A 12824-nucleotide genomic window follows, 5' to 3' on the forward strand; every position below is an offset into this window, starting at 1 on the left:
GCCAATTTCATTTGGCGCGCTTGCTCATCATTACTAAAGAATGCTCCCAGAACATGTTTTCAATCTTACACACACTCTCACTTTCGCGAGCTCGCCCTAACTCAGATCCGTGCCTCCTCTTCCTCCGCGTTCCAAAACACAGCGTTTCATCTAACCAGGCGAGTGTTTGTTCATGAATTCCACTTCCGTTTGCAAAACCATGTTTTTCTCTTTCAGATCTGAAAATTCAGAATCTGCTTTTTTTTCTTCTTATATTTTGTTTCGATTTTTAACCAATTTTTCTTAAGCTTTTCACATTTGACTTTTTAAGCCCCCTAAATGCTTCGTTGTGTTTTACCTCCCATGACTGATTTTGTGGTTAATTTTCTTGGTTCTAGAGGCTACTGCTGATTTTGTCTTCTGTTCAATCTTTTAGTTTTTCTTTTTCTCTCTGGTGTGGATTTTATAATCGAAAGAGGACCTTGAAACTGGTGATGAATCCATTCGATTTTTAGGGTTAATTTAGCCGTCTGAAATCTGACTTTAGGGTTCATTTCTTAAGATTTGAGTGAATCCGATGGTGGTATGTATGATTTAGATTTTTTGCATTTTTAGTTTTGGCTGTTCTGTGTGTCATCGCTTTGATTTGAGTATGGCTCCGTTTTTTTGCTGTTATATGGTGTTTTTGCTTTCTTCGTGGTTCTCATAATGCAGATTTAGTTCTAGGCTTCTGTCTTTGCTAACCGCGGGTTTAGTTTATGGAACGGTGATAGCATTTTCAATAATTGTGTTTCTTTATTGTTGCAATTGATTAGGTTGCGCAAGTCTTTGGATCTGTACCAGATAGGAAGAAGAAAGTTGGGATATATTGAAACGTGTAATTCAGGTATTTAAATTTTCTTGGAATTATTTGAATTTTTTGCGCTATTATTTTGTTGTATAAATCAAAATGAGAAATTACCAACAAGAAAGCAAGCAATTGCGAAGAAAAGTGTAAATTGGGGTGACCAAAAGCATTATTCCCGATTTGCTGTTTGCCATTTTCAGTTCTCAGCATTACAGTCTTTCTCAGTAAAAGTGTTTGTTTATCAACCTTATTTCTAACTAAGAAGCCCTATATATAGACTGTCCATCGAAGCAGTTGTCAACAGTTACACAAGATTTACATCATCCCACTTGTTAACATTTTCAGAACGGTACTTCTTTTTGGTAACTTTTGTAGTCTATGATTTGAAGTCTTCACATAATTTTACCGTCGTTGTATTTTTTGAGTATCTTCTTTCTTGACAATCTTCTAGTTGATAACCTCTACTTCGCAAAACTATAAACAGTCGATGGCTTTTAAAGAAGATTGATTCACTTTTGATGTTTAAATGAGTTATTTCAAGGAAAAAACTTCCTTTGTTATTTTGCAAGTACTTCCAGTGAGTTGCCTTAAGTTGTTTTTCTAAGTGTTTGTTTATACTGTTTCCAGTGTTTTTTGATTCTCCATAGATTCAGAGAAAATTGGAAGAATACTGTGCAAAGATTCTGATTTGTTAGCGGAGCACTAGAGCAACTATATGGAGCTACGGGGTTGTGGTTATCTTCATTTCATTCTGGCTATTAAAGGTGGTTTAGTTTCAAAAGCCCCTAATGTTGCTCGTGGACAACCAAAACTTAAATTTAAAAATATCACAGACATATATGATGATGGCTTATTGTCTCATAATGATGATGGAATGGCTGAAAGGTCATGCTATGGTGAAATTGAGGAAACCAATGCTGATGCTTCAGAATATAATGTCAATGATGATGATGATCAGAGAATCTATAACTTGGATGATAACGACTTTGACAATATCACCCTGAGCCAAATTAAAGAAAGTTGCGAAGCAAGGAAGAGAAAACGCTCACAAGGTCTCGAGTCTTCTAGAAGAAACATAAAAATTGAAGATTCATTCCTGGAGGACAACGGTGAGGCGCAAATGGAAGCTGATGATGATTCTGATTTCATGGAGACTCTCGGTAGCTGGAAATCTAAACTGTCAAATAATATGAAGGCAAAGAAAAGGTGCTTCAAAAAAACAATCTCTGCTTATACCCAAGAGGTTATGCCAGTTGTCAAATTAGAAGAGATCCTAGACAGTGTAGATTTCACACCCACTAGTGAAGAGATCCAAAACGGTCAAGATTTCCCACCCACTAGCGAAGAGATCGTAGACTGTCAAGATTTCTCACCCTCCAGTGAAGAGATAGATAACAATAAAGAGATCCTATCCTTCAATGGAGATTCGGCTGCCCTTGTGGAAGTGAAATGTGAGGTTCCTGAAACTGACTATTTTGGTGGGCCAGATGACTATTCTATTGTAGAAGTACAAGAAGCAGAGAAAATCTACAAATGGAATTTGAAGAGTGAATTAAAAAATGCGCAGCAAAGATGTATGGATTTTCTTCCATTACGAATGGTGGGTCCATTTAACATGGATGTTGGGATAAGTAATTCTCAACTAAGCGATGGCCAGTTTCCAGACATGCCTGCGATAGAATTCAAAAGTGAAGAGCGTATCATTCATCCAGATTACCATTACATCGCCCCACAACAAATCTCTATGGTTGAAGATCAAATCCCTGATATTCATGACAGTCAACCGGATGGTGACAGTGACTCTGCAGTCACCCTACGTAGTGTGGCTACTCATAAAGATCTTGATTACCTGGGTGTAGATTTTAAAGATGATAACATTCTTCTCGGTGACTGCAGTAATGATGAATTTACTCCCGGTGCTGAGGATCAGGTAGTAGAGACCAGCCCTACTATGGAACATGACCTTAATCTTGATGGATATCTGGTTCGTTGCTCAGATGATCCACCTGAATATGAGGAAATACAATCATTTGCTTCTGTAAACAATGAATGTAATGGTAGTTCAAAGCTGCATCATTATGAAAGGCTATTATCAACAAGACAGGTACAAATATCATCAATAAATTTATGACTTGATTTATATTATTGCTTCCTCTCATTAGTTGATTTCTTTTCAGGAAATTTCACCATCTTCTCTGGAAAAGCACTGTAAAGCTGTGAAGACTATTGATTTGAATCGTAAAAAAAAATTGAGTATGTGATCTAATTACACCATCTTCTTTATTATGCTGTGATCTTGATTCATCAACAATTACATAATTAAATTCCCCAACCTTTATTTGTTTCAAACTGTGAACTCAACAATCATGGAAAGAAATATGGATTTTTAGAAATTAGAGGTTTTGTTGAAAAAGATAAAAATGTTGTTTTATAGATATAGGCTGTATTAAAAGTATCATAATATGGGAAAGCTAAACCATGATGTAGTTGTTGTGGCAGTCAGACTAATGTTTGAAACCAGGTTATCGAATTGATTCAAATCATGGTTGTCAAAATATATTTTAAATCGTGAATCGTAATTTTGTATAGATTCGTATGGTCTAGGTACAGTGAAAATTATTTTAAATATATCATAGATTATGTAGAGTGTTCAATGAAACTACAAATATGAACAAAACATATATAAAAAAGCAAAACAATTAGGTATATCTAAGTTTGTGAGGTCCTTATTTTAGAAGAATGGAAACAAAACAGTTAAATTACTAGATAGAATACACACATTGAACGAGTGAGTGACAAATAAATACAAGTGTTCTTCCAAATTCCTTTCCATTCAAAAATTCAGAGCTCGCATGACTTCTTTTGTTTCTTTCTTAAGAATTGGCGAAAAATTGAAAGACATGAATTGTTGAAGTATCAGTGATAAAAATTATGTAGATTCATTCATGTATTCTAAGATACAAAGTCATTTAAGATTCATCTTAAGATACGAATCGGTAGAATAGCCAAAATGTATTGCATTGTAGTATTCAAATCGTTAATTGTAATATTCTGATAAACTATGTTTGAAACAAGCAATATTTCTAACTTTGATCTACTATCTTAGAGTTAAAATCTTAATGAAATAAAATAGGCTTTTATTTAATGAGTAAAAGTAATTTTCTTACGACTCTTATGAACTAATTTCTCAATTTTCTCAAACGTACTTATTCCTATGAAAACTGCAACGAATTTCTGTTTTGATATCTAATTTCTTGTTGTCATGCATACATTATTATTTTGTTTCATTTCATAGCTTGACCTTTTACCTCAATTTATTCTTATACTGGGTTACAATGTTCTCAGAAAGCAAGGGACGACAAATATACTTCTCTGAGCAGACTGATAATCGTACAGCTGAAGGGTGTGATGATATCACAGGCGCTCGATTTACTGATATCCCTAACAAAATTAGTGTTATTCCTAGGACTAAAAGAGTTTCTCATCCTAAAGGGATTTCCAAGATCCCTCATTCTTCTCGCCAAGCCACCCGCCTAGGGTGCAGTTCTGTACAAAGCTGCTCAAAGAGTGCAATTGCATTTACACAGCAACAAATGCATGATGCAGAATGTCTTGCCATGAAACTGACAAAGGAATTGAAGTCAATGAAGGACATTGTGGATGACATGTTACGATCTGAATTCTGTCTGAATACGTCTTTGAGGCATAAAGTAAATGAGGTATGATTACCACAATCCTATTAATAGTGAATATTACTTTCTGCATAGAAATGGTGATAATTTGATTGACGCCTGCTAGACTCGACTCAATCCGAAACTTTTTGATTGGGTTCAGTGATGGGGTTGCTCAAACCCAACCCAACCTAATCCATGCATACCCCTACTGATGGCTATAGCTCTTCTGTTCCCGGTTAAAAGGCAAAACGCAAAGCGTTGCTAAGTTCTAGTAATTTCAAAATTTCTAGTGGAGTTATGTATTTAATTGATAAATTTGTTTTCTAGTCAATAGTTAACGAGTATTGGTATTGATTTTCAGGCAAGAGTGGCTGTCAAGAATGCAACAAGAGCTGAAGAAGCTTCAAAACGATGGCTGGCGTTCATGTCAAGAGATTGCAGCCGTTTCTGTAAAATAATGGTTTGTTCATCTCTTACGTCACTGTTGAAGCTGTTAAATTTTATCAGTTTTTATGGTTTTCTGTTTCTTCTTTCCTCTTTTGTGTGTGGCTAATTACTGTTCTTGATAAATTCAGAAATTATCTGATGATGGTCCTGCTCCTCAAGATGTAGTGCGTAAAGAGAGGAAAAAAATAGCCTTTGCGGATGAAGCAGGTGGAAGGCTTTGCCAGGTTAAGTTCTATGAGGATGATGGGGTATCTTTGTCAGAGTCTAATTGAAAGAGAATCTTTTTCTAATAGCATGCCATTTCTGTAAATTCTGAATCTTCGATGCCGTTTCACTTTATTAGTTCGTTCCAGAAATGCCTAATATTTTTAGTGTGGAATAGGTGTTGGTTCCTACTTATATGTGTGAAGTTAATTCCATTGATATCGCCTGTAGCAAAGGGAGAGTTTAATCAAATTTTCAACCAGGGACTTGTGTTGTATGTGCGGAATTTGAGTAAACATACTTTAGATCAAACTTGTAAGTGTAATTTTAGCTCATTCAAATTTAAATTGGTTAGCATTTTAAATAAAATTACGAATTTCTTTTAGTCGAGGAGTGAAGAAATAAGAGATGCTGATTGAAAGTGTTGTGGTACACGAAATGCACTTCAATTCATCTAAGAAAACTAAACATATTAATAAACAACATAAAATATATATTACATTAAAATGAGCAAGTATTCTTTTAGTGGTCTATTGGTATTTATTCCTAATGCAGAAAAAAGTAGCGGCTTATGTGATCTCCAATTTTGTTCTTGTATAAATTTTCGTTACTTTTTGACAACTTATTCTTATGTATGCAGATTTGCTACTCTGCCTGGCATTACAACTACTTGAACAAATGCTATTGTCCTTTTTCTTAAGCTTTTCATTGAATTTTCTACTTGGAAGATCATGTTCCAGATTTGAAAATTAAACACTTGGTTTGAGTTTTGAAAACAGAAAATTTTAGAGACGGAGTTTTTATATCATTTTTGGAAATAGAAAAAACACACGAAAGGAGAGTTGAATTATGATTTTTAATTTTTATTTTCACTTTTCACAAATATCGTTTTAATAGGGAATATTGAGACAATTGTGTTATATTCTATGCAATCAATTAATAGTATTTGCATTTGATGAAATGTATAAGACGAAACTTTATAAGTGATTTACTTTTTAAAATGTTTTGATTGTAGGTGTTCTTGAAAAGACTCACCTATGCTAGTACGAACAAAAAAAACATAAAGAGATGAAGAATAGAAAATACACACTATAACTTTTTACGGAAATGATATTTGAACATAAATTTTGAACTCATTTTTGACATGGGTGACGTGACAGGCTTTTTTTATTTTTAATTTATTTTTTTTTAAATGAAACCTAAGCCATTGTCACCTGCGTGGAAGTTACCATCAAAATCCTTTTTGCCAAAACGAAATCAGACATGGAGAGAGAAAGTTGAGTGTTGGGGAGACAGGGAGAGAAAAAGGCGTTGTAGAGTGGAGCGTGAGAAAGTCGGAGGAGAGGCGGTCAAAGTGTTGTTTGTGCGACAGAGGGAGAGAAACGCGTTGCAGACAGAGAGAGGCGGAGAAAGTGTTGTTTGTGCGGCAGAGGGAGAGAAATGGGGTTATCTTATTTAAGATGTCTTTAGGTTGTTCTTTAGATGTTGTTAAGTGCATTTTATGTTGAAGTTTGTATGGTAAAGCAGAAGCACCACCAACACTGTTATGTATGTGATGTTATTCAAGTTATTAACTGCTCCAATTTGCTTCATATTGGTTTCTAAAAACCATTTCAAAATGTTGGAAAAAACCCTGCTCCGAGAGGTGGGGAGTGGTCTGTAATTGTATGGGGAGTGGTGGCAAAGATTTTTGTCTTCAGAACTTCGTAAAAAAAAACGAACACCCAACATAAGGTCAACAACAACATCACCTCACACACATGCAAATAAAATGAAATTAAAGTGAGTAAGGGCTAACATGGGCTTTGTCTTCCTTGCTTGGAGGCATAGGCAAATAAAAAAATCAAACAACCACTCCAAGATGTGGGGAGTAGTACCAAATTATATGGGGAGTAGTGGCAAAGATTTTGGTCTTCATAATTTCGTAAAAAATATTCTAACACCCAACATAAGGTCAACAACAACATCACCTCACATACATGCACATAAAATTAAATTAAAGTGAGTAAGGGCTGACATGGGTTTTGTCTTCCTTGCTTGGAGGCATAGGCAAATAAAAAAATCAAACAACCCCTCCCATATGTGGGGAGTAGTCGCAAATTATATGGGGAGTAGTGGCTAATATTTTGGTCTTCATAATTTCGTAAAAAATATTGTAACACCGAGCATAAGGTCAACAACAACATCACCTCACGTACGTGCACATAAAATTATATTAAAATGAGTAAGGACTGACATGGGCTTTGTCTTCCTTACTTGGAGGCATAGGCAAATAAAAAAATCAAACAACCCCTCCCAGATGTGGGGAGTAGTCGCAAATTATATGGGGAGTAGTGGCTAATATTTTGGTCTTCGTATTTTGGCTAATATTTTATGAATTGGTTGTTATGATTATTTGTTTATGAGAAGGTATTTTACAAAATTATGAAGACCAAAATCTTTGCCACTACTCCCCATATAATTTGCTACTACTCCCCACATCTGAGAGGGGTTGTTTGATTTTTTTTATTTGCCTATGCTTCCAAGCAAAGAAGACAAAGCCCATGTTAACTTTTACTCACTTTAATTTCATTTTATTTGCATGTGTGTGAGGTGATGTTGTTGTTGACCTCACTACAGCAAAATTTAATTTTACTTGGGGTTTATTTCTTGAGGTTACAGTAACCTCCAATAAATGATACGACTCCCAGAGGTTTTCGAAACCCCCAAAAAATATAAGCGGTTCTTTCAAAAACCCCAGAAAATTTCCCTTGCATTTTATTCCCGCCGATTTTTTCCTTTTCTTTCTTCTAATTTCTGTAACTTCCTTCTCTTCATTTTTTTTACTTTTCTCTCTTCTTAGTATATCCTATACTCATATCACTGTGCTCGTGTGCCCTAAAATGTCATCCATCTCTCAACAACTCTTCATCTATCAAACTCAGGATCTTCGTCTCACAATCAAATGTTTCAATTGGTACCGATTTTTCGTTTGCCCTCTTTGGTTTTCCGAAATTGTTTTTCACTCTCTCAATTTCTCACATGTTAGCTCGCTTATTCATCCGAAATTGTTAGTTTAAAACTACTTCACGTGCTCATAGCTGAATTTATGCATCTTTCTAGCTGTGGCAAGAGAAAAAGAGTTTAATCTTTGAACAAGACATTGTGTACGCACTTGTCAAGAGCTTGAACATTTGTTTGATCCAGTGGAACTGGGACAAAACTATTATCATTCACCATGAGAACATTCTTGTATAACAGGTTCGTTCACTACAATTGGCTCTGTAACTGTATAACAACTGGTCATTTGTTTTTATGCTAATTTTTGTGATTTTGTTTGGTGAAAAGAGCTGGACATATGTGATAATGAAGACAAGAATTAAGTTATATGCTATTATCATATTGTATAGTATTATGCCTGGACACATGTAGAAAGTTGTGTATTCATTGCAAGTCAGCGAGGTTCTCAATTACTTGTTGTATTTTATTATAATAATCTAGAGATGAATTACAATTTGTAATCCAGGAGGTCAAAAATTTTTCGTGTGTGCTAGATAGGAAGCAATTCCATGTAAGTTTTAATATATTATTCCAATGCAGAATATTTAGCAATTCACAGTTGAAGGTAGTCAGAGTTTGTGATACTTCTATCTCATAGAAAGGTCAACAGTCGGTAGAATTTTTTTTCTTTCCCATTTTTGTGTTTTAGGGAATTCAATGAATCAATTATAGAGAGTTTCTTACCACCTATATAATATCATTCTTTCATAAGTGGTCGACTGTTTGATATAGAGGATAATACTGTTTGATTCTTTCCACATTCCTTTCTCCCCTTTACTTTTCTAAACTTCCAACAAAGATGTTTAAATCACTTGGTTTTGTTTGTGCCTAATAATTTTGTTCATATTTGCCTTCTTTTCTCTTGTGTTTAGGTTGCTGAATAAGAAAGGTTTAAGGGACATACTTTGGATTCAAATGTCATTACTCCTGGAACTGAATTTGTGGTTGTCTTGTTAATTGCACTTCATTACTATGTTCATCTTAGGTTGAACAATGACCCTGGTTGGAAAACTATTAAGGTAAATCACTTTCAAAACATTTATCACATTTTTACTACAAAGACTGGTAAGAGGTTCTTCCTTCTGTTGTAGATAAGTTATGAGATAGGGAGAAATTATTTGAAGATGGCACCAATAAGGGTGATGTTGAGCCAAGACTTAGAACACTTGAAGGAATTATAGCTGCTTACAGAAAAACTGGGGTAATGCTAAGTTGTTCATTTGTCTTTTAACACTATTGGTATCAATGAGTTAAATATATTAATTTTACAGGATGCTTCTCCAGTTGTTGCCCAATCAATATGTTAAATATATTAAAGTGCAAGAGAGAAGAGAGAGCGAATCCAATCAACTCTCATGATTATTCTTCATTGATTTTCCTTGGATGAAGTTGAAGAATTTATCTTACTTTATTTGACTGATTCTTCATTTCACCAAATGGTGAGTGTATATCACCCAATGCTTGCTTCCCACAAACATCAGAGTAGTGTCCATAACCATTATATTATTGTTTGCTTACTTTACAATTTATTGTTTTATTTGATGAGTGTATTCTTTTTTATTTATTAAAAATATGGACTTTTTAATTGCTTCTTCGCCGTTCTTTTTTTTTCTTCCTGTCATATTCACCTTTTTCTAATGTAGAATGATGATGTTTAGTTTGGTTTTTCTATGTGGTAGTATAGTTTGGGTTTTTGTGAACTAGAAGTGTATCACAATATAGTATTGCTAAGGGATATAGAATGATCCTTACGTGTCAATTAAATGCTTCTTAGTCATTAGAATTCAGCTTTATGATTTGATCAAACCATTTGTGATTAATGAATACTTGGATATGAGCTATCATGCTATGAAGAAACACCTATATTCTCTCAGTACTTTGGTGATCTCTTTTATTCTCCTATTTTCTCTACTAGTCTTCTTAGTTAAAATTCAAGACTAGGATGAAATGGTTTAGTTCATCTGTTACTAAGTAGCTTATTAGGTGTCTTATGTTGTTTTATGATTTTGGAATTTTTTGATAATTGAGATAGTTTTCTAATTGCAAAGTCTGAAGTGATGTAATGCAGGGAGATCAAGGACAATACAATACTTGGTGGTGGCACTTGATGAATATGCAAATTTTGTGACAGCCATAAAAACATGCCTTAAATAATTGTTCAATCCCCACATATCCCCTACAGATTCTTGTCCCTAATGGAACCATTGTCCCTAATGGAACCAAGGTAAATAATGTCGATCTAACTCTTGTTTCTAACATTTGAGAAAAATACATGAAAGTGTATCTAACTTTATGAGCCAAAGTAATTGATTTGATGGATGAATTTGGATAGTGCAGGTTAATATAAGTACGATGCTTGGATTGATATATTTGTAGAGTCTCACTTGATTTAGATATATCTTTTCAAAGTTTTATTTTTTTTATTGGTATTTTTTTTTATTAGGCTGGCTGACAGGAATGTTGTATTTGGCAGATGAGCTGCTTGATGCTTCTATAAGTGACATTTCGGTAAGTCTTGTGAAAAATATTTTACATCTAATACACTAATGTGTGTATAACTATAATGTTGTGACCTTTTATAATATTTATAGATGTAAGACGAATAATATATAACTTGTTTGAGAAAGAAATGATTTATATTATTAAATTAATTAATGCGAAATTATGAAGGATTCTATATTTTAATTTTAATGACTTTGATTGTTCATTATATATGTTGGTTTCTTTTGAATGAGTAAAGTCAGCTACTTACATAATACTTTTTGTATTATTACTAATATAAGTTTTGTATTATTGCAGGTGCATACATGTATCAGAATCTTCTTTTGGATGAAACTTCTTTTGTAAATGTAATGATGTAAAGATAGTGTAGGTCTTTTAATTTTAGTTGACAATGACTTATTTTTCTATTTCTTATTCTAGACATAAATATTTTTTACAGTTGAAAATTTGTTGATCCCAAACATGATAGATAGAAATATTGATGCCTACTACTACTACTATTGAGTTTACAAATTATAGAAAAATATTATTTATTCGGTCTATAAAATTATGATCACTTTCTCCCTTTTAATTGAAAAGGTTGTAGTGTTATACGCTGATAATTACACACTTATAATTTATAAACACTTAATATAATGTGGCACATTATATGACATGTCATTGTAATTGGTTGTGAACATGTAAGACTAATATAATTGTTTAGTTACATTTAATCAACAAACTATACATTAATTATTGCGTATAATCCACTTGGGTTCAATGATTACTAGTCCACTATTGATACCATTTGAATAGAAAATATGGTTATAGTCCAGGCATTATTGGAGTTTTCAACCCCATGCATTACTGGGGGTTTTCAGAACCCCAGACATTATTGGGGGTTTTCGAAACCTCAAGCATTAGTAGGGGTTTTCGAAACCCCATGCATTACCAGGGGTTTTCGAAACCTCAGGTATTAACGGGGGTTTTCGAAACCTCCGGTAAAGTTGTGTTAGTTCCAGGGGTTGTTAAAAACCTCCGGTAATCTGTTAGCTACGCTTGCTCTTCCGGGAGAATTGCAAACCCCTGGTAAAACCATTAGTGGGGGTTAAAACCCCCAGAAACGCCAAATATAACTCCCACTAAAAATAATTATTTTTGTAGTGCTTTATGCTGGGTGTTCATTTTTTTTTTACGGAAGTTCTGAAGACCAAAATCTTTGCCACCACTCCCCATACAATTACAGACCACTCCCCACCTCTCGGAGCGGGGATTTTTTCCAGCATTTTGAAATGGTTTTTAGAAACCAATATGAAGCAAATTGGAGCAGTTAATAACTTGAATAACATCACATACAGAACAATGTTGGTGGTGCTTCTGCTTTACCATACAAACTTCAACATAAAATGCACTTAACAACATCTAAAGAACAACCTAAAGACATCTTAAATAAGATAACCCCATTTCTCTCCCTTTGTCGCACAAACAACACTTTGACCGCCTCTCCTCCGACTTTCTCACGCTCCACTCTGCAACGCCTTTCTCTCTCCCTGTCTCACCAACACTCAACTTTCTCTCTCCACGTCTGATTTCGTTTTGACAAAAATGATTTTCAGGATAACTTTCGCGCACGTGACAATGGCTTAGGTTTCATTTAAAAAAAATAAATTAAAAATAAAAAAAACCTGCCACGTCACCCATGTAAAAAATGAGTTCAAAATTTATGTTCAAATATCATTTCCGAACTTTTTATTGGTTTTTCTGACCATGCAAATTACATTTGTCAGATGAAACATTTGCGTCTTACTGATTTGTTATTTTAGAAGAAGCAAGAAAATGTTTTATACTTTATTGGTTTTAGCTCTTAGTCAAAATCAAAGAGTGTTAGCCTTTTTCTCTAACATACTTCTGTAAGTTGTAATTTCTTTACCCTAACTTTTCATGCAGGGGTAGAATCCATGTTGTACCTGCTAAACTAAACTCACTCACACGAGACGAAGAATAAAGTGAAGGGACAAGACGTACACTATTCTCTAAATAAATGGACGAGACACACACTCTATTGTAAACTTTAACTCTACTGCGTGTACTTTATTGAACTGAAGTGTGGCTTTTTAATAGCCGTGAAACATATATAATAACATATATAATAA

General features: G+C 34.1%; 1 protein-coding gene across 1 annotated transcript; it reads left to right on the top strand.

The window, feature by feature from the left end:
* LOC114165894 (uncharacterized) lies at positions 1-5536 on the top strand. Its single transcript, XM_028050518.2, has 7 exons — positions 1-158; positions 795-865; positions 1454-2930; positions 3004-3079; positions 4172-4545; positions 4862-4960; positions 5076-5536. Exons 3-7 carry the CDS (start codon positions 1542-1544, stop codon positions 5217-5219), a joined length of 2082 nt encoding a protein of 693 aa, XP_027906319.1. The 5' UTR covers positions 1-158; positions 795-865; positions 1454-1541; the 3' UTR covers positions 5220-5536.
* Positions 5537-12824: the final 7288 nt, after the last annotated feature.

The sequence above is a fragment of the Vigna unguiculata genome, chromosome 10 (assembly GCF_037176805.1).
Source record: "Vigna unguiculata cultivar grain cowpea cultivar isolate G323 ecotype 2 chromosome 10, ASM3717680v1, whole genome shotgun sequence".
NCBI classification, from domain to species: Eukaryota; Viridiplantae; Streptophyta; class Magnoliopsida; order Fabales; family Fabaceae; genus Vigna; species Vigna unguiculata.

Coding starts and splice junctions, on each gene's coding strand:
- LOC114165894 (XM_028050518.2), top strand. CDS start 1,542: ATGGAGCTACGGGGTTGTGGTTATCTTCATTTCATTCTGGCTATTAAA. Junction 4,546..4,861: donor TGAGGCATAAAGTAAATGAG/GTATGATTACCA, acceptor ATTGATTTTCAG/GCAAGAGTGGCTGTCAAGAA. Junction 4,961..5,075: donor GCCGTTTCTGTAAAATAATG/GTTTGTTCATCT, acceptor TGATAAATTCAG/AAATTATCTGATGATGGTCC.